Source organism: Hemibagrus wyckioides, linkage group LG01 (assembly GCF_019097595.1).
Source record: "Hemibagrus wyckioides isolate EC202008001 linkage group LG01, SWU_Hwy_1.0, whole genome shotgun sequence".
Taxonomy (NCBI): Eukaryota; Metazoa; Chordata; class Actinopteri; order Siluriformes; family Bagridae; genus Hemibagrus; species Hemibagrus wyckioides.
The window spans coordinates 3,588,280-3,615,779 of NC_080710.1; the positions used below are offsets into that span (position 1 = coordinate 3,588,280).

Below are 27,500 nucleotides of genomic sequence, written 5' to 3' on the forward strand. Positions count from 1 at the left end.
AAGTGTAAAAACACGGCTGCGCTGTTTAAATTCAGAGTCTGAGTTTGGTGATTTAACAGTAAAAACAGTGGTGTGGTGAGATTCAGAGTTATATATATTACAGCACAAATCATAATGTTAATTACATTTATACATTTATTTATTTTTTTTTTTTTTACACAACAGGAACGATGAAACTGGAACAAAAGTACTACTACTAGCATAATTATAAATATAAATTATAAATAATATAAAAATAATAATAAAAAATACAACAACAAAAAATAACAAAACAACAAAAAAATAAAAATAATAATAAAGTAATTAAAAATAAAAATAATAATGACTTTTATATGCTAAAAAAGCCTGGATAAACTTTCTTTTTTTTATTAATAACATTAACATTAATATATTACTATATTCGTCCGATAAAGTCTTTATCTTCTCTTGGTTACATGACCCCACCGCGCATGGCAGCTACACACACAGGGATCTCGAAAAAAAGGTACAAAGTTCTTGAGATCTTTCTAGATTACAAAGACCTTAGAAACTGAACCTTGGGACTCTAAAGGATGGTCAGGTTTACCTCACACCTTGGAGTGGAGATTATCTTCGGCGGAAAAAAACAATAAAAACCAGTCGCCTTCTAAGAAACAGCGAGAGGAGATTTCGCTGTTCAGGCAGCCGAGGACACGTGTTAATAAAGAAGTAAATAAATAAATAAAATAAGGATTAAGGAAAGATGATAGAAAAGGAAGTAGTTACTAGTGATTTGAGCTTAAACTGACCGGTTCTCTCTTATACACCAAAGTACACTTAAAGCTGCAGCACCGCCGACTCGTGGGCTCGTCCTGGAGGAGAAAAATTAAACCAGCATTAATAAAGCTGAATGCTGGAGCAAACAAATGAATATGACGTGATTTGGACAGAACCTGTAAGATCTCTCTGAGGGTCTGAATGAATGGAGGGCGGTACAGCGGTGACTCATGTCCAGTCGACACACAGTCCCGGTGTCCGGCCAGTCTGTAGCAGAAACTCGGTGCTGCTGAAGCTTTAACCTATACGAAACATCACAATTTATCGATTAAACAAAGAGAAAAGTGCATGAAGGGAATCAGAGTCTGACGAATTCTCGATTCTGACTGGCCAGATCGTTGATTGTTTTTCTATAACGCCACCTCCTCTACTGAGAAACTGCAAAGCTTTACTTTCTTAAAAATGACAGATTCCTTCAGTGGTAGACAAATGTCTCTTTTATACTCTCAGGTCTGTGCGTACTCTGGACAAAAGGTTCTGACCAATCAGAGGGAAGAAGTCTGTGGTTCAGGATATTTGTGTTAGGATTCTACCTACAGCCTGATAGCATGAACCTTCTCCGGGAACGCGCAGAGGAACCGCAGGAGGCCACAAACTGTCAATCAAACTGAAGAGCTCTGCACATCTGGAAAGAGAGAGAGAGAGAGAGAGAGAGAGAGAGGGATCACTTTGAGGTTTATTAGCTATAATTAGGTTGAAATATTGCAAACCCTTTAGAGAAGATTCATGCAAATAATGAACAACGGGACTTCAGACAGGCAGCTTGTTTAAATCTTCTTTAAAATGTAATGAGTGATGATCCTGAAACCGGATTGGAACCTGAAGCCTGCAAAACCTTTAAACCTGAAAATCTTCGAAAGATATTTTGTCTAACAAAACTGAGAAAGGCAGACGAGACAAACTCGACATGTTGCTCATATTTTTTTTTTTCTAAATTAGCCTCGTTCAGTTTGACAGTCGGCCAAAAGGCGCTCTGACGAAAACAAGCGGCAAGTGTGGGATCCGTTAAACCTGCAAGCAGAGGCTCGTGTCATTATTCCTTCACTCTCACGAACCTACATCCTTTCGTACTCAACTTGCTAATTGACGCTAAATCTCAATTAAGCTTGATTCCTTTTCCACACTGACATGTGCAGATTCAAAACACAGGTCTTAGATTATGTGTGAGAGAATAAGAACGGGGCTAACACAACAGCGCCAATAAAACAGGAAATATGAGGTTGTGGTATTGTAGAAGTGCCGAGCCTGAGCTCCTCTGATACACGACAGCGGTTTAACGCGTACAGATGGGGGTCTTGGAGTCACTGAGACTGCTGTGAGCCGTGTGTGTGTGTGTGTGTGTTCCAGCAAAGCACGGACGTATTGTTTAGAACCAGTTCCACAGCATCTTAATCCAAAGCTAGCTCATACTTGACCTGCTCGACTGCTTCTTCCAGCCCGGCTTGACGCAGCACTCAAGATCAACTTGGGGATAAAGGTGGATTACAGGAAGGGGGATGAGAAATTCAGCTCAAACTTCACACGCTGACAAAAATATGATTCTGACAAGGAGAAGCACGAAGTTGAACGTCAGGAATAAATGATTTGCTGTTAGAGAAAAATAATCTGTGATGGTGTGATATGATGAAGCACAGTTACTGTTACTGACACAAAAATCTTGAATTGTTTTAATTCCTCTTACACCTCTCTCTTACAGTTTCCTCAACATGGAGTAGTCTCCTCAACTACCTCTGATACTTCCAGCTCTTGATTCAATTGGACATTAGAATCATCACAAACGTCATGTTTTGATCATCACCCTCACTTCACAAGTTAAAAGTGAACCAAGACATCGTCACGTTAAAGGTTTAGGCTCTAAATAGCTCACCAGTCTCTGTTTTTTTTGTTTCTGTTTCTGTTTTTAAAAGATAACAAGACAAAAATTGCAGCTTGTCATGTTACGGAGGAAAAAAAACCAAGCCTGTCATATCCAACACCTCCTGAGTAAAGCGCCTGAATCTGTCTGTGATTCTGAACGCTACTTATCATGCTTGCACATCATCTGGTGAACCAGTTTGTCATGATGCTCACACCACCATGTTTCACAGATCGAGTGTCCCTACCTTCCTCATTCCATCCCAATGGCCTGTTATTCCTGACCTCAACTGTCCACAAAACCAACCTCATGCGACCAAACAACAACCTGCTCTTTTCATCTGATTGTCCACGACAATCTGAGGACGCGTATACAGTACACCCACATCATGGATTCCTTATAAAGTGTGAGAGAAAGAAAGGTTCTTCTCTACATCCAAGCAGACTGTAATTATACACTATATTGGCAAACGTTTTGGGACACCCCTCCAGATCATTGAGTTCAGGAGTTGTATTTCAGGGGTTGGGCTCGGACCCTTAGTTCCAGTGAAAGGAACTCTTAATGCTTCAGCTTCATACCAAGACATTTTAGACAATTTCATGCTCTTTGTGGGAACAGTTTGGGGATGACCCCTTCCTGTTCCAACATGACTGCACACCAGTGACCAAAGCAAGGTCCATAAAGACATGGATGAGTGAGTTTGGTGTGGAGGAACAAAACCTGACCTCAACCCCATAGAACACTTTTGGGATGAATCAGAGCAGAGACTGTGAACCAGGTCAAAACTAGCTCTGCCTTTACATGCACATGAATGTAATATGGAGTTATCTCCCGCCCTTTACAGCTATAACAGCTTCGACTCTTCTGGGAAGGCTTTCCACAAGGTTTAGGAGTGTGTTTATGGGAATTTTTGACCGTTCCTCTAGAAGCACATTTGTGAGGTCAGGCACTGATGTTGGATGAGAAGGCCTGGTTCACAGTCTCCGCTTTAATTCATCCCAAAGGTGTTCTATGGGGTTGAGATCAGGACTCTGTGCAGGCCAGTCAAGTTCCTCCACACCAGACTCACTCATCCATGTCTTTATGGACCTTGCTTTGGTCACTGGTGTGCAGTCATGTTGGAACAGGAAGCGGTCATCCCCAAACTGTTCCCACAAAGAGCATGAAATTGTCCAAAATGTCTTGGTATGAAGCTGAAGCATTAAGAGTTCCTTTCACTGGAACTAAGGGGCCGAGCCCAACCCCTGAAAAACAACACCTGAACTCAATGATTTGGAGGGGTGTCCCAAAACTTTTGGAAATATAGTGCAGCATATGGCCAAAAGTTTTTAGACCTCTGCTCAGATCTGATCATACAGATATTTCTTCTTTGCTGTTAGAATAAGCTCCACTCCACTTTTCTGGGAAGGTTTATCGACTAAAATGTTGGATTGTGGATATGGGGAATAATGTTCAGAATCTTTCAGCTACAAGCAAGAACATTAGTGAGATCAGACACTGATGTTGAGCGAGGAGGGTTCAGTTCCAGTTCATCCCAAAGGAGTTCAGTGGGGTTGAGTCAGAATCAGGGCTCTGTGTAGGATGCTCGATCTCTTCCACTTCATGTCTTCATGGCACTGGCTTTGTGCACAGGAGCATCGTCATGCTGAATCAGGTTTGAACCTGTTCCAGTGAAGGGTGTACAAAACCATTTTATACTGTTGTGTAAAAGAATCATGTGTGTGTGTGTGTGTGTGTATGTGATAGTCAGGAGTGCAGATACTTTTGGCCATATACCTACATCACATAATAATATATAATTATATGCCACCTACAGGGACTTTTTTTCATATAAAGAATGAAATAAAAATCCCATATGGCCGAGTGGTGTTCACCTCTCACGAGTGAGGCGCTGGATGACCTTCAGCCCCTGCAGAAGACACACTTTTCCCTGCAGCTGCTCTGTGAAGTCTTTAAGCTCCTCTTCTGAGGATCCGTACTGCATCTCCACCTCGCTGAACATGCCGTAAGTGTCCTGCACCAGCAAACAACACCTGAGAATAGAGGAAAGACACAGAGTAAGAGGATGCCAGAATAAAATAGCTATGTTTAGGCTTGTTAGGAGAGGAATCTCTGCCAGTCTTAAAACTTATGTAGACGGGAACTGATTTTTTTTTTGCATTTTTTGCCTGGGATCACCCTGAATGTGGCTTTGTCCATATATCCTTTGACCCTGACCAGTTTCCCAGTTTAAACAATGTGATGCTACCACCACCATGCTTCACATATAGTATGGAGTTCTCAGGGCCAAACATAGCGCTTCGTACCGAGGCTGATGTTACAGGAAATAAAATATAGATTATCTGTAATAGTAGAACTCCTGGTTTATGTACACGACTCAGTAAAACACCACTCCTAAGCAAACACCATCCTTTTTCATTCTGGTTAATATTAAAGTGTTTACATTGGCACAAGCTTACACAGAGAAGCAGAGATAACATGTGACGTGTTATGTAAATAGAAATAAATGCTGCTTCACCTTTGCATGCTCGTTTTTTTAGGGGTGGGGAGGCTAAAATGTGTTCGGAAAAATTAAAATATTTCGCACTGTAACTGTGCATGAGTATGAAAGTGCTCTGATTATAATATTTGTTGCTGAAGGATTCATATCTGGACCGGAAGCTGAATCATGACAACCTAGCTTTAAAAGTCCAGTGACAGATTAATAGTTTTTTGGAAAGTTTAATAAAGAGCGTAGCAATTACGGTAACTCTGACGTAACTGAAGTATTCAGTGGATGGAGAACGCGAGCTCTGGGATGATAGGCAAAGAGGTAGATGGGGTTAAATGGTTTGAGTGTTGTGAACAGCGAGGCTTGTTTAGGCTTGTGTGTATGTTTGTGTGTGTAACCCGAGAACTAAGAAGGTGACAGAGCAGGACCACATGCTCAGAACAGGTTGACATAAACAACTACCTCGTTTCTCCTACTAACTCTGGTGAACGAGGCGGTCAGAGACTCTGCCGGCCCGCTGCCATTGGCCACCTTCAGGAATTTGCTATTGTGAGTAATCACAGGAATTCACAGCAACGTGGGGGCACTTCCTGGAACTGCACACCATTGAGCTTGTACTACACACACACACACAAACACACACACACACACACAAACACACACACACAACCCCACCGAGACTACCCCTCCCCATAAGAATGCTCCAAAGCACCCGGATTGGCCAGAACAAAGGGGGCGGGATTCCTACCGCCACATAATCCACCAATGAGGACGCGGTTTGTGATAAACAGGCTTGTAATCAGACACCTCAAGCACATTTTGTTCTAACTTCTTCTAGAAAACATCCCCTCCTCTCCTCTCTCCTCACCGCTCCTCTCCTCTCTTCAAAACCAAGAGCTTCTTCAGCTTGTTTATGCGCCACAGACCTTTTACTGGAACCAAATATTGTCTTGGAGTGAAAACAAATCCTGATTATTCTCAGGAAGCAGAGCTACAGTGAAGCCTAAAAAAAAAAGAAAAGAAAAAAGAAAAAAACAAAAAAAAAGAGCGAACTCTAAAGTTGCTAAAGCTTGAAGCATTTAAAAGGTTCTTTGGAAAATATGCTAAACTCATGAGACTTTTTTTTTAAAATCTGTTTCTATAGACAGTTAATATATTGATGAAGACACCACAATGCAGCTCGAGAGAGTCGAAAACAGTTAGGAGAAAAGTTGGAAATTTCCAGGAAAGCAACCAAAACTTGGAACGCTGTTAACTTTGCTATACTATCCAGATGATTACTTTAAAAGATAACAAACGCTACCTTGTGCAGTCCAAACCCCTGAGGCCCTTTATTTATCTTACCATGTCAGGTATGTGCAAAGCAAACACAGAAAAACAAAGAGGAAGTGACAAAAGAGTGGAGTTCTAGTTGTGACGTCTGCCCGGTCTGGAGCCGGTGCATGGCTCAGACGATGAATGTGTTTATCTGTGTGTCATCCATGCTTGAACATAAACATCATCGTTGCTTCGTTGAGGGGTCATGTCCAGGCTCGCTGGCTCTCGGCTCCGTATAGTGTTCTATCCTGAGATATACATAACACCACAATGTGATGTGCCAAAGTCATGTGTGTTTACAACCCTGCTCGAGCATCTGACCAGGATTAGGTTACTGGAAGCAGTCAAATGACTCGCCCCAACCATTACTCTTTCTAGGGTTCTTTCTTTCTCTCTGCGTTCGGTGTCTAGCCATCTGCTTTCTTTCCATCACATCAGCACGTGCATCCTAGCCCGGTTCAGTCAACAATCTCGACCCACTGCTGCTACTCAACAGGACAGTGGGTAAAAAAACGGGCCATGCTTACTCTGACCCTTAAACAGAGGTGGTGACATTGATAGTTTTTGAAGTTTAGCATAACAAATCCTAGCGAAGACGTCCCATTTTTTCCAGATGTGTGACAGGCAACAGTAAGAATACAGCAAGGCCGAGGTTCAGTGGGATGACACTTAATAATGAATTAATTACTGATGAGTACTTATTGTCACCTGCCAGTTCCTGCCCCCCTTTCCCCAGGCAGCTACCTAACAGGAGGTTGAAAGCTAATATGTGCTTCTTCTGAGAAATGTAAAGCTAGCCAAGTGCAAGTTTTCAAGATGCAGCTACACCCTGTGGCCAAATCCTTTCAAATACATGACCTCAGAGGTACCCACAACTGGCTAGTGTTTCTGTGATTGACAAAGTAAAAAAAAATGTATAAAAAGGCAATTTCTTGTTCTCTTGGCATTATCACAATTCGACCTTGACCACTTTTTGTTGCACCAGTCATGGGCACCTCCTTCTCCATTCTTTAGTGGCCCAAGAGTCCAAAGGCCTGCCTACTTGTTTTCTGTTGCCTCCAAAAACCAAGACTGAAATTCTTAGACATAAAGTTGAATGCAAAAAGTAACACCTGTGCCTTTTCCCCTTCACTGAACTGATCTTTCTGCAGGGTGAATAATATTTGGCCTGAAAAAGCCAAAAAGGTAGGTTTCAAAGATCCTGTATCGCCACAGCAAGGTGTCTGAAATGGTAAATGCTATGACCAAACTGTAGAAGTTGGCACCTAAATTAAACAGTCTTGGGATCTAAGCATCTGTTTCATGACATTGATCATTTAATGCCTGGAGCCTTGGCATCACTGCTGACTTATCACTTACCTTTGATTCAACTTGACATTCTTTCACCTTGGAAATATTACAACTATATTTAATTTTCAATTGCATGGACACTTAAACCCAATTCCAGGGTAGACAGTGGTCTAGATCTAGATCAAACTGAGTACTTGAGGGTCATAACAGTACCACAATATCCCAGGGTTCACTGAATGCAGCAAAGAAACCTGGTCAGGTAGTTTTGCCGCCAATCAACCTCATAATATTTCGCATAGTTTCTTACTTTCAATCAAGCTCAGCTCAAATAATGGCCTTGAGCCGATTATACAACAGTCTCTGATGGCAGTTCTGCCAGTGACCTCTCAATTACAATCACAGGCATTTACCAGCTAAGTAATAATCCCCCAAAGCACTATTTTTAGGACTAGACCAGCCCTTGTACACAACCTGCAGCTTTTCTCTGGAAAAAAACAGCTAACAAGGTCATAGTGTTGTCGAATCTCTGCACTGGGTAAGTGTTTGGTCAACAAGAAGGCAGGAGAAAATCAAGAAATCGAATACTAAAGCCAAGACCATTACATAGAGCATGTTAAAAAATGAACTGAACCGGAAAGATCTATTTCTTTATCAGCATACTGAACTAAATTCTTATTCTTATTAATGGCGACAGTAACATTAACATTAACAATAAGGGTTATGGGCACTGTATGTACATGAACAGAACAATACAAATCCCTGCATTGTTGGAGATATGGATGGTCCAGTCACAAACTATTTGCATGCCAGAGACTTAAGAAATACCATACCTGTTGACGTGTTGCTGCTCTGCTGTTCCAGAGAGACACTTGCTAAGAGTTCGGTGTCTAAGTAAGCTTGTGTGAGGAAACTGTGCAACAGAGTAGAAATAGATCCTCTGGACCAGCACCTCCACAGGACCACACACAGACCCTGAGGTCCCACAAGCGTCCAAAGCCTCTAGGAGAGACTTGGGCACACTTCCTACATCCACGTGGGTCTGTGGAGAGACATTAAAAATAAACTGTTCATGTAAGGTTCATGGAAATTAATTGATACACTCGTTGAGATTTGGTTTGTATTAACTGTGGTCCAAAAATTATGAATAACACCCAGGGAACCAGCAATGAGAAACACTTGGATACCCCCATGTAGATGCTGACATGGCCCAACTAACTCATGCAGTGAAAGAGAGTAACTGAAAAAAAAGTCATAAAGTCTGGTTATAAAGGAGTTCATATAACTGCATTGTTTTCCAGCTTTTGTAGCTATTTTCATCCCCTCTTACTGCTGAGGGTGTTGAGAATCAGCTTGATAACATGAAAGGTACTCAGAGACAGCTGCAGTGACCTAACCTGAATAGACTATGAAACTGTCCAGTTTCAGTGACCCTGTGGCCCTCAGCAGCCTCAGATTTCTGTAACCCACTGCCTCAAGGTTGGGCGTGTTGTGCAGTGCGAGATGCAGTTCTGCTCAGCCTTTTTTGTCAGCTTAAACCACCTGTACTTTGACCTCTCTCATCAACAAGGCATGTCCACCCCAGATCTTTCTGGGATTGGAAACCTGTCGAAAGGGCACTTTAGACTTTGTCTTTAACAGAGGCTGTAACCCATCCCGTGGTGACTTTTTCTCTATGGATGGTAGGGCACAACTCCAGACCAGACTCCTTTTCTTTGCATCTCCACTAAGACTATGCCGGGGCTACTTTCACTGAGACAAGGATGCGTTTCCATTTTTGGGATTTGAGGACCAGCGATAGGCTGACAACCCACTTCTGATCCATAGAGTTCAAGCAAATCTGAAGCTAACATCATCAGTCCTGAAGAATTAAACAGATGGCAATACCACACATGGCAGCCTGACTGCATCTGACTGGCAAGCATAATAATGTTTGATATACACTGGTGTGATGGGGTGGCTAGCATTCTCAGTGAGTCTAGCCTCATGCTGTCGCATGCTTCAAGAACTACCTTCGGATTTCACTGTGAGACCAAGCACCGTAATGCTGTAAGGGGGAGGAATGCACAACGGAAGACCTGCTTTCCATGTATGGTAATATCCTGATGGCACTGAGACAAGGCTGCCTGCATATATCAAGACACCTGTGGTGCTAGGGAATGCCGAAGGGCAGGATTTTTTAAGTAGAATGCTTGTCCTTTGAATGAAATAAGATCACAGATCTGAACCAGTCATTGCTGGAACTACACAAAAAGAGAGGGACTTTAGGGACCATTTCAAGTCTAGAACTGGTCAATAACCACTGTCCTCCTTTGGATCAAATAAGGCAACTGAATACATTTACTTGTTGTGAACCGTGAGATGTACCTATTCTATCAAAAAGGATCCTGCAACAGAGCAACAACTATTGTTGTCTGGTATAAACAAGGTCCAAAATAAACTGGGGACTGGCAGCGGTACTGGAACCGCAGCTTAAATCCCTGGGATTACCGTCTCCAGGACCAACAAAACTGATATAGTCAACATCCAATGAGCGATATTCTGCTGGTAAAACACCCTATTACCAGCCCTGCCCCTCAGAGATGTGCTATACATGCTGCTCTAGTGGTAAGGGGTGCTGTGTCCCTAGAGCGTGTCCCTAGAGCATGTCCCTCAGGGTCCTTGTTCCCTTTGGGAACAAGTTCTGGAACAAGGAGACAGTTTTTGGTTGTTGCAACCTAACAGAACCAGGAAGATTCGTGATTCCTCAACATTCACGCTCCTTTCCATAGAAGAAATGAAAACAAAAAGTGTGTGGCAGAATTTATTACCAACACTGCATCATATGTCAATAAGTAACTTGGATAAAGAGGTATCCAGGTGTTTCTCACCAGCAGGGTGAAACAGATCTGACTTTTTCATCAGTATGGAATCACCGTAAAAGGGTGTTGAAAGATTGTCCTCCAAATGCCTTTTTAAAAAAAACAAACAACTGGGTGTGGATGAACTTTATTAATACTTTAGCAAAAGTGAAAGGATAAACCTCTTAGATACACTCACGCAGGTGAAGAAAGACAAGTAGCACACCTGTTTGTTAGGGATGGACGCCTGAGAGGACTTGAAATTCTCCTCCCTTTTCCATAAGCACCTGGTTAAAGGATATGGTTTGGTCTTTTCCTTGAGGCTCAGAACCTTCGAGCAAGTCGCACTGTTGTCCTGCTTCATCATTCCTAAAACTTTCTGGCTGAAATGTGTGTTGAGAATGATGGGATGACGTTCCCCATCAACGGTCAGGCTTTGCCTATAGTAGGAAAGAGAAACCTTTGCAAAATTTCTAATGTTGAGGGAACAAAATCAATGGGTTTTTTTGTAGCTTGTAAACACAACTTTATTGAGTGGAAGTATGAATTTGAGTGAACTGTATATTCACCTTAGTCTGTGTATGTGTGATTCACAGCACCTGAGCTACTACAGACCGCATCAAGCTCTTTTTCTACAGCACAGGAATGATATCTGCCTACTGCATCAGCACACTGTGCCCCGCCCCACCATGAGCTTTCAACCAGTGCAGCTCAACACCCGTGTCTCTAGAACAATCTCAGCTACGCTAGGGGCAATAAATGTGGCATTAATGTAGGAAAAAGTTTAGAAGCTCAGGTATGCTTACACATGGGAATACTATTGTCTTACTCGACAAGTTTTTACTGACAGCTGTTAGAGGAATGACGAATTTCTAATATTCGCTGTCTAAATAACCACAAGGATACACATGCGGTCTGAGGATACTGTGATGAATTAGGGCACAATACACTTTTAAATCATGATGGCATGACATCTTTATATTCAGGGCAGAAGATTTCTTCTTTTCACTCACATATTTTCTATTGCCGATTTAACACAGTTTTATATAAACAATTGCAGACCTTCAACAGCACATTATACAGATTTAAAGCAACATATGCAACTGCATATATATATATATATAGTATCAGAGAAATGCAGAAAAGTGAGCAAATGTGAAGCTCAAAATATCACAGTGTACTGTCACTAGATCGAGGCTGATCTATGCTATGCGTGGGAAACGGTAGACACCACATAGATAAAGACTCGCTGCTAACTGATCAAGATGCCTTTTTCCACTCCAGTGCAATAACACAAGGCCCTAAGAAAAACTTGCTGTGCTGTGAACTTTTGAGGTCAGAGGTAATTCTACCTGGGCAAGTGAACGTACAGTGAGAAAAGGAATCTATTTCTTGATTGACATTTGTGTTTGTTATTTATGTGACTGGCTTCTCCTGAACCATTCTGTACACACAAAAAAAAATAGACTCCTCTCGCTTCCTGCCTGTACAAGCCGAGACCTGCGCAGTCCTCACCATATGACGCACTAGGCAAGATAATCATATTGGTACGTCATGACTCTAGCAGGTCCTGGGACAGAGCTGAGTCGTTGCTGATGTGTGGGGTTTTTTTTTTATTCTCTGTGAACTGAATGAACCGTGGGGCTGAACAGGGAAGCTGGACGGCAGCCAGGCGGCAAAGGCAAGTTTACACAGGAGAGGTGGAGCTGCTGGCCTGCTCAGCGCAAACACGCAGCCGTTCGGTGTCACCTCACAGGCCCAGAGAGCGCAAAGTCCATTCTCTTATCGGTTTATTAGCTCAACCGATTGGTGGATTCGCCTACAGAAATTCTACAATACAAACAATGGGGGAACAGGAGCGGCTGGGAGATAATCGGAAAATATTACACACAGCATATAGCATTTATTATTATGTTTTTGTAGTTATTAGCTTATTTGACTGAAAGTTTAAGCAGAACCTCATTAGACTTGAATCGAATGCGGATGATGGTTTAATAAATATTTGTTATGCTTGTGAAGAAATTTTGCAATAAAAAAACGTCATATCAGTGTGTGAGTTTAAATAATATGGCAAATACTTAGATAGTGGGATAATGGATGAATTCAGAAAATGAAAAACATTTAGAGTTTTCGAGAAACACTGATTTATGGTATTGAAATACGGGAAGGAAATATGATCCAAAAAAAAAAACAAAACAAAATCAGAACAAAAACCCTAATGTTACAGAGTTACAGCTGGATGGGTGAAGGTGTGGTTCACACGCTCACAGTCCACCTGCAGAGTCGCAAGTCAATATCCGCCCACTGCAAGATTGTCTGTGTGTGTGTGTGTGTGTTAAGGAGTGTTGTACTTTAGTCACTTACATCGCACAGAGTGTGCTGGAACAGTGCTGGCGGTGAGACAACTTGCTCGTGTCGGGTGAAAGGAAAACCCCAAACACATTGTCATATATGAATTATGAGACTAATTATTCTGCATTCAAGTCTATACACATTAGACTGGAGATCAGCATGATGAGCAGACCTGACAATCCTGAAGAGCAGACACAGAACGGCCAGGCGCGTTCCAGCAAGTCACACTGGTGTTGAAGGAGGGGGGTGAGGGGAGATGTATAGAGTGTTTATGTGAATGTATGTGACATGACAAACTATGAATACGCTGGAACATCGTCTTAACAGATCTCTCTGGAAGCCCCGCCCACTTCCCCTCATTTCACGCTGCTCATTTTCTGGCCGCAGGACTGTCCATCTATCTATCGAGAGAACGTCGAGTGAAATAAAATCTATGTCTGTTTGACGACAACAATTAACAACATTTATTAGGAAAATTCCTGTTGGAAATTCTACAGAATTCTACACCTATGTTTAGTGTTGTTTTTGATCACCGTTAGAGAGGTGATATAACAGTGAGATGACTGGAAAGGGGGCGGGGCTTCCTATGTGTTAAATAACATCTACAAGTTCATAAGAGCTGTCGATCATTCCAGATTCTAATGTCGAGTGGCTCTTCGGTCATTTTATTGGTGTACGTGGAAATCTTCCAAATTTCTGAGGTCAGAGGTCTTGGATTTTCCTCCCTGGCTCGTTCTTCCAATAACGCCGTGTCCTGCACGTGTTTGCAATTTGTTTCCCTGTCCCCGTCAGCATGAGCTATTGTGATCCACTCCTCCTTGACACAAGGACGAAAGAAAGAATGAAAGCGAGAGCGAACCAGCAAGGAGAGGAAATAGGAGAAAAAGGATCCAGCTGTGTTTTTCCCTTTGGCTTGCTGGAAATGAGCAAAGAGCTGCCAGGAAGAGGAATGTAGGCCATTCCCTAGAGCAGAGCGATGACGTGGGAGCAGTGTGTGGGAGAGACAGAGAGAGAGAGAGAGAGAGAGAGAGAGAGGGGGAAGAAGCAAAAAAAAAATAGTGAGTGGATCCAGTTTGAACTGAGCATCGACTCCCCTCACAGCTGTAGCAGCCGAGCTCGGCCTTTCCCTTTTCTCCCCCCTCTAAAGAAAAAAACAACACACTCTTATCAAATTCTGTGCAAGTCAGAGAGTTCATTACATCTGCACAAATCACCACTATGTGAACTCACACCTGGAGGGTCTGAGTGTGGCCTGTGTGAACACAGTGATGGGCGAGGATTAAAATTAAACCAGGACATGTCTCTGGGATAAAAGGCTTGCGGTCACTTTTTTTCCACACCACACGCTTTATAAAGACGGAAAACCTGCAGCCAGAGCTGGGGCTATGTGTGATATCTCCATATATTGTGATAAATTATCAAATTTTTATATAATTTTAGATACATCACTATATACACCGACCAGGCGTAACATTATGACCACCTGCCTATTATTGTGTTGGTGCTGCCGAAACAGCCCTGACCCGTCCTGCACTGTGTATTCTGACCCCTTTCTATCAGAACCAGCATTAACTTCTTCAGCAGTTTGATCAACAGTAGCTCGTCTGTTGGATCGGATCACACGGATCAGCCTTCTCTCCCCACGTACATCAACGAGCCTTGGTCCTCGGTTCACCACTGTTTCTTCCTTGGAACACCCCACAAGAGCTGCAGATTTGGAGATGCTCTGATCTCAGGGACAGAGTATATTATGATACTGAGGTATGTCTCATACCTCACTGTGCTACACTTTCATATAAGGCTTTTTAAACTCCTAATCATGATCAGTATCCTGTGTGGAGCACAGAGAGCTAAAGGGAGACTCTTACCACGGCGGATGGACGTGGATGGTGTCTCCTGCGCTGGGTGAGAGCTGAGCGGATGTTTCCCTGCTGAACAGGGCGACACACGTCTCGCTCTCTGGATGTCTCCGGCACAGCGCGGCCTGCATCCCGCAAACCTCCCATACCTTCTGGACGTGGAGCACCAACACACCCGGTCTCTCCTCTGACACACCACAACAACATCATCATCATTCAGGGAAAATGGTGATTAGTACTATCACAAAAATAAAATGAGTTGCTTCACACCACGCAAGTCGCTGATTATTTTCATGACTCTGACTCTGTATCTTTAGATAGATAGATAGATAGATAGATAGATAGATAGATAGATACTTTATTCATCCCAAAGGGAAATTCACAGATCAAGAATCTACCATCTAGCAACAACAACAACAAAAAATCTTTCTATATATTTTAGCATCAATTGCATCAAAAAATAGTCATGATGTTTATATAACGAAAGATTTTAGAGGTTTTTTTTTCTCAAATCAAGGTACAGTTTATGGCAGTAAGGATCTTTTGGTATTTTTTTTACCATGAAATGAAGCCTGTGTGTGTGTGTGTGTGTGTGTGTGTACCCGTATCCTCCCACACAATAACTACTGCTACCAGTTTACCTTTGAACTCTACATGACGTCTTATCAACCATCTTTCTTCATTTTCCACCAATTTTCTTTTACGCCCACCTCTTTCTCTCTCTCTCTCTCTCTCACACACACACACACAGGCCGGGTTGGTGTTAAGAGACAGAAAAACGGTTATACCATGGAAAACAAAAATGAAAGAGGACGAGTACATGCTTTTGGGTATGTCATTTCCTGTCAGCCTGACAGGTGAGGGTCGCTGAAGGCGGCGGTACACGGCGTCCGTCAGAAACGTTGAAACCACTTCTGGTTTTTTGCTAACGTCGGGAGGTTCTAGATGTCCGTCAAAAACGAGGTGGGAGGAGCTACATAAAAATCTTGCTTCATTTGAAGAGAAGCAATTTGAGGACGACGAAATAAAATCTAATAGTACCAGATTGCTGATGGCATTGATAAGATTTATTTATAACGCCGTTATAGACGACATTATAGACGTGACATAAAACATTTCTTTTAAACCTAATGCTGAAAAACTGGACGATGGTCCTAATCAGATTTTTCCAGAATTCCTCCACAGTGGTGTCTAATGAGTTTTCCCCAAGCTTCCAAACTGCAATAGAAATATAGAGAGAATGGTGTGTGTGTACTCATGTGTGTGTGTGTACCTGTTCCTGTGTTAATGCTGGACACAGGCTGGTGCCTCCAGAAGCTTATAGCTGATCTTTGTCGACACTGAAGCCTGTTCAGTCTCTCTGCGAACCCTCCACTGCAAAGACACAATAGATTTGTGAAATGATGACAAGCGCAGGATCTGAGTTTATCTTCTGCGCTCGTAACGAAGATTCATAAACACATCAGAAGTGCTGCTGTAATCAGAGAGACGGAGTGATCTTATACAAAATCAGGCAGAAACCAGATTGTTGTTTTTTTTTGCTGCTTTGTGTCTAGAATAAAATAAATCAAACAGAAAAATGATGATAAAAAGTCATAAAGTCAGGAGTTTTTCAGAACATTTCATTCCTTGGCTTAAAGCAGACAGGAAAGCCTCAGCGGCCATGCGCCATCCACAAGGGAGATTTTTCAGATCATTTGCATAATATGAAAAAGCCACAAGTGTGAACAAGTTGTGTCTGAATAAACAAAGTGTTTGCCAGGTCTATCTGACCTTGCCTGCGTTCGACAGCTGTAACTCATAAAGACCATAAAAGATAGACGTGTCAATACTGCGAGAGAGAAAATCCTGGACAAATAAACGATGTTGGTGGAATTTATTTTGCCTCATGCAAATCTATGTAGATGATCAGTTTAGTGATGCTCATTGATCTCATACCTGGTTAATCAAGTACCTTGCATAAGTATTTAGCCCCCCCCCCTTCCTCCCCGCACCACCACTGGTTGAGTGTTTGCTTGGCTTCATTTCGAGCTTCAAACCTTTCAAACTTGCGCTTCTTTTTCCCAGAGCCCTCGGGTGTCTTCGAGGGCTTATCTGCATGTCTCGGAGGCGTCTGGAGCAGCGCTTGGGCTGATCGCACCCACTCGCTGATGGACCTCTGTGGCTGCTCTGCGGGTTCCCCAGCGGGAGAGTCCGGTCGGCTGGGGTCGGGATCTCCGTCGCTATCAGAAGAGTAGTCAGAGATCTCAGCCGCCACCTGACATTAAAGAGACGCGACTTTTAGTATAACAGGAGAATAACTTACAGCAGCTGACCAACATGACACACTTCTCAGTAGCTTGGTTATGAAACTGGAAACCGAAAGGTTTCCGTCTGTCAGTCTCCTTTGTCCCAGATGACAAAATCAGACTCTCTAATTACCTTCAGACCACAGCGTTCCTAAATTCTCCATTCTGATTGGTTAAAAAGGTAAGAAATGAGATGCTGCCCACCTTCTATGTTTCCCATGTTCTAATACCTGGACTTTTATTTAAAATAAATAAATAATATATATATATATATATATAAAAAATGAGTTAGATAGAGTTTATTTACTTTTGGCAGCTTTGAGCAGCATTCGGGTCCGATTACTTAAACCGTGATACTGGGAAAGACTATACTGGGTCCTGATATGTTCAGAAAGACAATGGAGCAGAATTATAACTATTTAAATAATAAAAATGTTACAATGACCAGGAATAATTAATTTAAAAAAATGTCAAAACAAATATATAAAAAAAACATTATTATGAAATACTTATTGTTTATATATTTGTTTATTTATTTACTTATTTCTTTATTATTTAGCTTTTTGTTTTGTTTGTTTATTTATTTATTTATTATTATTATTTAGCTTTTTGTTTTGTTTGTTTATTTATTTATTTATTATTATTATTTAGCTTTTTGTTTTGTTTGTTTATTTATTTATTTATTATTATTATTTAGCTTTTTGTTTTGTTTGTTTATTTATTTAGAAACAGATCACACACAAGAAGCAAGGACGGAAAACGTTGTCAATTTGGCCTCATTAAATAATAGCGAAGGATTTATGAGTCAGCTCGTTAAAAAACGACACACACAGGAAATGCACATCGTTTAGCATCAGGAAATCTTTTATACGTGTACGTAAGCGTGCATGCAACAGTGTGTGTGTGTGTGTGTGTGTGTCATGCCCAAAATCAACACATTTGACACAGTAAAGGAACCGGTTTGTTGTGGAAAAATCTGGTGCGCTACCTGCCTCCGTGTCATGTGGAGGCATGAACAGCATTCCAGCCGGCCCTGTCAGCCCACATGTTCTTCTTTTTTAAAAAATAAAGTCAACTCCAGCCCACAGGGCAGCATGCCAACAAACTTTACACTGCACATGTTCACTTTCTCTTCTTAATCCACCCCACCACCCCTGAGTCTGTTTCTTCTAGTCCTTCTCTTGTCCCTCTCTGTTCACCCCCCCAACACACACACACACACACACGGCTCTAGAACACCATGTTCCTGGCTTGGAGTCAAAAATGCGTTCAGGCCGCAGTGAGTGAAGCTGAATGGAGCTGTGTACAGAGTTTATACTCTATCAAACCTCTCTCTGCTGGAATTATTTATTTATTTATTTATTTTTAAGCTCATAGTGCGAGAGTCTTTCCGTCGGTTCTACATGTGCAGGAACAGGAAGGATCGACAGCTGTACCAGGAACATAAGCGAGCCTAAGGTCATCTGTCTGACCGGCAAGTGCTAGATTTCATAAAGGAGCATGGGGCCAGCGGGAACGCGCCAAAAAATCAGAATGATTCATGCGGGCAAACAGACGCACGTCATATTTAATCATTACCACCGAAACTGACTATAAAGGCACCTCTGGGACTCAACTAATCCAGACAATCCATCTAAATCAAAGCAGAATTTTACAAATACCCATGACAAGAGAGCCATGAGGAAGGGATCGCAAGTTTCCCAGGAGTCCGAAAGAGCAAAACCGGACCGTACTCTCATTGTGGGAGGGGCATCCTCACTCTCCCCTGTCAATCAAAGCTGCATTAACCAATCGTAAGCATACTTCACTGCACTTTCCTTCACCTGGTGATGCTGCATGAGCATCAGTTTAAAAAAAACAAAACAATGAGGCTGAATGAATAATAGACGTGAACAAATAAGCGAAAGTAATCCATTTCCTCACAAAAACGGTTCAAAGAGCTTCGTCCTTTCCCTTTCGGTGAACTCGCCTCCCGACTAGCTAACATTTAATCTGTCTTTGGTCTAAAAACAGGTCAGAAAGCAGTACACATCCAACGTTAGCACCATTTCTGATGAAACCGTAAATGATGGCACCTCTCTAAACACTGGGGCGGGTCACCGTTTTGTTCCGTTCACTGCTTTGTGATACTCACTGGAAGGAACAATCCCCCAAAACAGCTCAGGTTCTGTATCTACTTTAACTTTACTTTGCCTAGCTTGTCTTTTTTTCTGCCTCTTGAGGTTAATACACACGCTGCAGCTCGTCGGGTTACGGAGACACCGCTAAAAAAGTTGTCCTGATACTGCAGATTAAATAAACAAATATTAAATTTCACTAGAGTGAAGAATAAAGTGTTAAATAGAAATGGGCACCGGGACTGGGAACTTAAAACACTGACCTTAAAAATAAAAAAAATTTAAAATAATTAAATAAATAAAACAAAATAAAATAAACTATCCTTGTATATTCATCATATTAGTTCAGTCTACTTTTTTATTTTATTTATTTTTTTAATTGTTTTATCGGTCATGATTTTATCATTATTATTGTTATTTTTATTATTATTATTGACCATATTAGCTCATATTTTGATGATTATTTCTTAACTTCCTTATAATACTTTTTTTTTAATAATAATTTTATGTTCTCTATAAATAAATATGGAAAGAAAAAAAAAAAAAAAATCTTAACCCCTGAAGAGACGTTGTACTGGTTGGTTGACAAATGAAAAACAAAGTCCACTGCAGTAGACCCGAAAGAAAGAAATACATCTAGTTGTATCATCTTGTTTATATTTCAGCAATCTGGACCGGCTGAGATGACGAGTTCAGAGCGAGTGTTTTGTGAGAGTCCAATCAGCCAATCACATAGGAGGTAGAGGTGATGAGCTTGGGTTGATGGTCAGACTGGATGCTTCTTCTTCGCTTGTTCTGATGTCTGACGTGAACATTAAAGTGATGCTCTTGTTCTGTAGCTGCACGATCATGATGCTGCCCTGTGATTGGCTGACTGCATGACTGCATGATTGATATTCTGGTAAACGGGCGAGATGTCATAGTTTTAAGCTCGCTGTGAAATGCTGACAAAAAGGCTTATTTGAATACCAGATGAAGTAACTGAATCCGACGGTTCAGATACCTGGATATTCAAATCACCACACCCATCACCTGAAGATCCCGAGCTTGGGTTACTGCCTCTCTGGAGCTTCACATGTTCTACCCACGTGTCTGCTTGGGGTTCATCAACATGCCAGTAATTGGACTGGATAAACTTGACCCTTGAGTACGGATGTGAGTATTCAGGGTGTATTCCTGACTCAGACCCAGCATTCCCGGGATCAATTCACATCCACTGTGAGCCAGACCGGGATAAAATCGCTTAGTCAAGATAAAGGAAGGAATAAAGGATATTTATTTTGACTGTTTACATTCTGGTTGGCTAATATGACTAAGAGCTTAAAAATGGCTATTAAAATAAAGTATGATCGAAACTTTTTGCATTTTTTAAAAATTATTATTGTTAATAAATCAAATTTATATTTACATATTTATATATACACTATTAATAATTCATATGATTCATTTATAATGTCAAAGAAATATTTTTTTATTTTGTTTTATATTTATTTTATTATTATTTTATGTATTATTAATATTTTATTTTAAAATATTTTTACTGAATTATTTAAGAGTGAAAAAAAAAAAATAATAATAATAATAATACGTTGCAATTATTTGAATATTAGGCCTCATATTTTTTATGTTGTTTTTATATTTTTATATTTAAGTAAGAGCTCATATTCTGATCCATTTTCTGAAATAAAATAAAAAGTAAATATTGAAATAATACAAAAAAAATCAAATACCAAAAATACATTTTAAAATACTAACATAATGTAAACAAATAAACCATATATCGCAATATCAAGCTGTGAAAACAGTTGTTTTTAAGTGGTGTTTCATTTCCTGCTTCTTCCCGTTTCTTCCCGCTTAATTCCCAGTGTTCCCAGAAACAGCTCTGGATCCACTGACCTCCTGACCAGGATAAAGTGCTTTCTGATGATGAATGAATGAATGAATGAATGAATGAATGAATGAATGAATGAGTAAACGAAGGATTGTTTATAAAGGGACCACACCGCCCCCTAGTGTGTGCCTGAGCATCCGGGACTGGAGTTTGAGGTTTTCGGCCGCATGTGGTGCAGTGAAACAGCTCATGTTATCAGGAATGCTGTAATTGTTCCAGTGAAGTCGAACCCAGCAGAGATTCGGATGAATACTTCTGCAACATCACATGCTTTCCATCTGCAAATCCTCCCTGTGTGTGCCAGGTTTCTCATTTAGTTCTGTGAAACACTGAAAAATCCACATCCTCATCCAAATCTCTCATTATGTAGTGATGAATCAGTGGCTTAAGACTCCGGGTTACTGATGATCTGCTCCAGGGGTGACGTATCTCCATTAACACCCTGAGCTCTGACCTCAAGAGGGGTCAAGACCCCTCTTGCGAAGGAATAAGAATGTCACTGTGTTGTAATCGATATGGACAAAAGGGCTTTCTTATACATATAGATATATATGTATATAAACACACACATACATATATATATATATATATATATATATATATATATATACACACACACATCTGTTTTTTGTTTTATTTGAGCAAAGAATAATGGTCTAATCAGATTTGCATGTTAAACTTTACTTTCAAAAAGAAAGTAGAAAGGGGGGGAAGGAAAGGAAAGAAGAAAGGAAGGAAGACACAGAGGGAAGAAAAGAAGAAAAGAAGGAAGGACTGGAGAGAAGAAAAGAAGGAAGAGAGGGAAGGAAGGAAGGAAAAAGTAAAGGAAAAAAGAGGGAGGGAAAGAAGGAAAAAGAAGGGAGGGAGGGAGGGAGGAAAGGAAAGAGGGAAGGGAGGGAGGGAGAGAGCGAGGGAGGGAGGGAAGTTTGGGAGGGAGGGGAGGCTTTTAAATGGAGGGAGGGAAGGAAGGGAGGGAGGGAGGGAGGGAGGGAGGGAAGGAAGGAAGGAAAGAAGGAAGGAAGTGAGGAAAAGAAGGAAGAAAGGAAGGAAGGGATGGAGGTAAGGAAGGGTGGAATGGAGGAAGGGTGGAATGGAGGGAGGGAGGGAGGAAAGGATGGAAGGAAGGGATAGAGGAAGGCAGGAAGGCAGGAAGGAAGGAAGGAAACAGCTCTTTGCAGTAATAACTACCTGACCAACCTGTGACCTGTTTTTCCGATCCTACTGATGAGATATTCCGAGAGATTCCCCAGCACTTCCCAGAGCTCTGCTGTTCTGCTTGTTTTCCAGCTCTTCGTCCAGTTTCTCCCACACCAGTGAGATGGGGTTCATTCCACAAGACCTGCATCCAGTCATCTAAACTCCACTGTTTCTGCACCTTGGCCCAGTGCTAACGTTTCTTTCCTCCTGACTTGCCAGCCTTAGTAGGGTTTATTTCTTGGCAGCTGAGTGAGTTTCTGCACACTGCTTTCTCTCCGGATTTATTCAGTGTTGCAGCCAGTTCAGGAGCAGTGAGGTGTCTCTCTTTCCCAGAGTTCTTGTCTTCTGGGGCAGATGTGCACTTGGGCCCTCTACGGTATCTTCTGTCCTGAATGGATCCGGTTGCAGCACATCTCACTACAGTGCACACCTTTTAAACTAATCCTACTAAAACACCTTCTTTCTCAAGACAACTATGGACTGATGAGTTTCTAAGGGAAGTTGTGTGGTCATTTTTTAATCCTTATTTACACTGAAAACGAGCGGTCACTCTCTCTATGGAGGAAATATCAACTCAGCTGATTGGCTGAATGGATTTAAACTTATTTTAATTCAATTCAGTTTATTTGTATAGCGGTAATCTTTGATGATTAAATTGTTACAGATAAATGATGAACATGTTTACTGTGTTTTAGTATTTATTTATTTATTTATTTTACATTTCAGTGTAAACATTTGGGGTTTCCAAACTTTTTCTTGCCATTTTAAAAAATAAAATTATATTTAATAAAATTGTATTTATTATTTATTTATTTATTTTTTTTTTTTTACATTTATATTATATTTAATATTAAATAAAATTTTAATTAATTATTAATATATAATAATTACATTTAAGGATTTAAGAATATAATTGATTTAAGGATATAATTTAAGGATTTAAATGCTATTTGCAAGTCTTAAAAAATAAATAAATAAAAATAAATTTAGAAAAGGTTAAAAAATGGTTGATAAATAAAAAGTTTTTTTTTTCTGTAAAAATATTAACAAGACTTAAAAATGTATAAAATGTTATTGTCAAATCAGCTGATTTGACTCGGAGACTGAAAACAAAACAAACAATTAAAAAAAGTCTATATTTAAGTATTTTGTGGCATCATTTATCACAATATTGATAATAATAATCATCCCAACAGACAAATGCACAGATGTTTACAACAAACATCATGCAAATAAATACACTTAAATGAATGAATTATTTCATTCATTTTGCTTTGCTTCAACCCAGAAAACACGTTCAGTTGCTCTTGGGGCTTCTGGATTATTCATTCAACAGTGTTGTGTCCCGATACTTTTGAACTCACCAGAGAAATCTGCTCATTTGACGTAGAAGTGTCCTCGTGCTCACTTTCTGAATCGATGGTGGGAAGCTCGTCTGTCTCTATAAACAAACACATAATAACAGGATAATTAGATCGGATTGCGTCGGTAACCTGCACGACATGTGCGTGTGCCAGAAAGTGACAAGTCTGCTCAGGATTTATGACTGACACGAAGATCTAACACCGGAGACTCCATCCAGAAAAGTGAAAGCCTTTTTATTTCCCTCTCTAATGTCAACACAGGTGAGAAACCACAGGTATTCAGGTGCAGGTGTGTGACACAGTTTACTAACATTTCCCACCGCTTCACTGCTGACACCTGATTATGGTACACTATACTGCCAAAAGTTTTGAGACGTCTGTCTTTACATGCACATGAATGTAATATGGAGTTGTCCCGCCCTTTACAGCTATAACAGCTTCAACTCTTCTGGGAAGGCTTTCCACAAGGTTTAGGAGTGTGTTTATGGGAATTTTTGACATTTCCACTAGAAGCACATTTGTGAGGTCAGGCACTGATGTTGGACGAGAAGGTCTGTCTCACAGTCTCCGCTCTAATTCATCACAAAGGTGTTCTATGGGGTTGAGGTCAGGACTCTGTGCAGGCCAGTGCAGTTCCTCCACACCAAACTCACTCATCCATGTCTTTATGGACCTTGCTTTGGTCACTGGTGTGCAGTCATGTTGGAACAGGAAGGGGTCATCCCCAAACTGTTCCCACAAAGAGCATGAAATTGTCCAAAATGTCTTGGTATGAAGCTGAAGCATTAAGAGTTCCTTTCACTGGAACTGAGGGGCAGATAACCCCTGAACAACAAACACCTGAATTCAATCATTTGGAGGGGTGTCCCAATACTTTTGGCAATATAGTGTATGTCTGATCAGTAAATATGTCCAGATGATTTAAACCACTTAAGATCACCTGCTCCGGTGCTGAGGAAGCGTCTGTATCTGCCGGACACGCTGACCTCTGGTCTGGATCTCTGTGCAGCTTTGGTGATAGCGAGAGGAAGCTGGAGCTGGCGTTCTTCGTCAGACTCCTCGTCCTCACTCGACGTCCAGGCGATGTGGACGGGATCCTCGTCCCCTGGGGCAGGCCTCACTATACAGATAGAGTGTACAGAGTGGTGTGATGAAGAAAAAAGTGTTTCATTCCTCACACCACAGCAAAGGGTCATTTTTTTTGTTGACACTGGGGACTTCTTCCAGAAAATCACTGAAACAGTGATTATTTTCTTTTATTAGGATGACCCTGTGAATGATGTGCTGTTGCTATAGAAACAATTGAGTACATTAAAACAGTCCTATGATTTGATCAAATCCCAAAGAAAGAAAGAAAGAAACAAAGAAAGAAAGAAAGACTAATCATGATCTTTGTGTGCTTCTCTTGATACGGTACCAGATGCGGACGTCTGTGCCAGCTGTTGCACAGTCCTGCTTGTCCGTCTTGCAGCGTTGCATTTCTGAAAAACAATTAAAATAAATAAATTAATAAACATAGGTAAATGGGACATATCCATGGTGGGTGAGTGAGTGTATTCCTCAGGCCACACCTCCATCACAGGCATGTCCAGGAAGCTGTCTCCACATCTCTCCCATGAAGACTTCACTGCTTTGGGCGTCTCACAGGTTCCCCTCCTGATGAAGGTGTCCCTGACGTCCTCCGGAAACATCACACACCTCATGTCCCTCCTGTTCCTCTTGCGCTGTGGAGAACACGGGACTCGTGAGTAACGCTTCATTACTGCAATCCATTCTGAACCGGATAAAGGAACTCCACAGAGGAGAAAGACACGGAACACAACAATCTCCAGATTTATAGAGATATACATATTTATAGCGCTGCACTGCAGAATCGACTCTGATTGGTCAGAAGGTGTTGATAGGTTTTCTATAAGGGAAGCTCTGACGGGTTTGTACGAATACACTCCTTCTAGTATGTTATCGTTTCTATAGCAACATAAGAGTGTAGAGAAAGAGAGAAATATGGCATGGACATGGCTTAGAAACAAAATAATGAGACGATGATGTCATGAGAATGAGACGATGATGTCATGAGAATAAAGCCTGATGGTAACTTTAGCGTCTTCTTGTTTATCAATATCTTTATTATCTGATTTTTCGGACATCATCAGCCCACAGCCACTACTCAGTTATCTCGTTCCCCTCAACGCGCTGATCACATCTCACTTATCAGGATCTTTATTCTACAGATACAAAATAATCATCTCGTTCACGAGACTTCATTGTGTCGTCTCCTTATCTCATTACACATGCATGACGTCATTATCTCGTCCTCAGCTATAGGATTGAATTATCTCGTTCTCAAACTTATTTCTTTTCCTCGTGGTCTCGACTTCATTATCTCGTTCCTTTGCTTTACCAAGTAACTTTGTCCTTCTTTAACTGAAAACACCAGAAGTTCTGGTAGAATAATAAAGTGTTTTCTCATTAAATAGACCCTTAAACATTCCGAATTAAGGCAGACGACGACAACGTATCAATTCTTACCTTTGAAAATAAAGGCATTGTGCATTGATTTATGGCGTAAATAAATAATTTCAGTAATTCTGAATATTTTGTTTTAATGTTTTAGTTGAATGTTGTCTCCTTCCCCGCTGTACAGTTCACCGGTTAGCCACATGCTAACGGGCTTCCGGAGAATCCGTATGAACTTGTTTTCCCGGGCTGCGCGAACACTGACTTCCTCTGCGGCTCATATCAATGGAACAGACTCACAACACTGACACCTAGCGGCTGGTGAGTGAACTACAACTACAACAACACGCACAGCAAGACGAGTAGATCCTTTAACAAACAAACAAACAAAAAATTCAGCAAATAAATAAATTGCATTATTAAAAAAACAGATATACTATAAATAATGTGTTTATTTGATTATATGATTTATCATTGCATTATTGCATGTAAATAATAGGAATATTTTTTTAAACAATTATTTTTAAAAAATTCATTAAAAAATTATTTAAAAATATCAGTTATGGATAATATAAATTAAATTTATAAAGTCAGAAATGATAACGTTGTGACTTCTGACTTTTTTTATTATTAATTTCTTAACAGATTTTTAAAAAAATAATTATTTTACGGATTTTTAAAAAAATAATACACACACACACACACACATATATATATATATATATATATATATATATATATATATATATATATATATATATATATATATATATATATATTTTTTTTTTTGTTAAATCAATATTTATACTTTATATTCGTATTTAAATATACTCACAGATGTTTTAAATTATTATAAATTATATTATTAATATTATTATTATATATAATATTATTATTATATTAATTAAATATTTGCATATTTTATCATAAATATAAAATTAAATAATTAGGAATGAATATTAATCAGTGTCTTCAGTAGAAACAAATGCATTCTTTTTAAAGAAAAAAAAAATCAAAAATTTTATTTTACAAAATCAATTCCATCAATAAATCATTAAAAGTTTAAATTTACACTAATAACATTGTATTTAACAATAGTGCACTGACTAGACACTGAAGATTTTTTTAATTGTTTGTTTTTGTAATTTTGTTTCGTCAGTTTCTCCTATTATTACATTTTAATAAACAAACAAACAAACAAACAAACAAACACACACTTCATTTTCAAAGTGACAGTTTTTTTTTATTACGGCAAATTTTAAATCTCTCGCGATTTAAAATAGCGGGTTAAACATACAAAAAAAAACATGTAACATATTTTTTTTGTTTTATATTAAATATGTAAAAAGCAGGTCAAGTTATTCACAAATAAAATGAAAACATGCAACAC

General features: G+C 40.2%; 1 protein-coding gene across 3 annotated transcripts in view; it reads right to left on the reverse strand.

Moving 5' to 3' along the window:
- Nucleotides 1-26,367, reverse strand: part of spidr (scaffold protein involved in DNA repair) — a 34,277-nt gene extending 7,910 nt beyond the window's left edge. For all 3 annotated transcript variants that reach the window (XR_009204766.1, XM_058392514.1, XM_058392384.1), the window contains exons 1-14: nt 26,183-26,367; nt 25,225-25,377; nt 25,071-25,134; nt 24,594-24,773; nt 23,654-23,730; nt 16,836-17,053; nt 16,070-16,170; nt 14,806-14,983; nt 10,812-11,025; nt 8,579-8,787; nt 4,525-4,683; nt 1,333-1,420; nt 912-1,037; nt 768-830 (exon numbers count right to left, since the gene is read on the reverse strand). Coding sequence is in view for 2 of the 3 variants with exons in the window: in XM_058392514.1 (XP_058248497.1) it covers nt 768-830; nt 912-1,037; nt 1,333-1,420; nt 4,525-4,683; nt 8,579-8,787; nt 10,812-11,025; nt 14,806-14,983; nt 16,070-16,170; nt 16,836-17,053; nt 23,654-23,730; nt 24,594-24,773; nt 25,071-25,134; nt 25,225-25,377; nt 26,183-26,200 (1,848 nt within the window). In the remaining variant the exon portion in view is untranslated. The remainder of the gene's footprint in view (nt 1-767; nt 831-911; nt 1,038-1,332; nt 1,421-4,524; nt 4,684-8,578; nt 8,788-10,811; nt 11,026-14,805; nt 14,984-16,069; nt 16,171-16,835; nt 17,054-23,653; nt 23,731-24,593; nt 24,774-25,070; nt 25,135-25,224; nt 25,378-26,182) is intronic.
- Nucleotides 26,368-27,500: the final 1,133 nt, after the last annotated feature.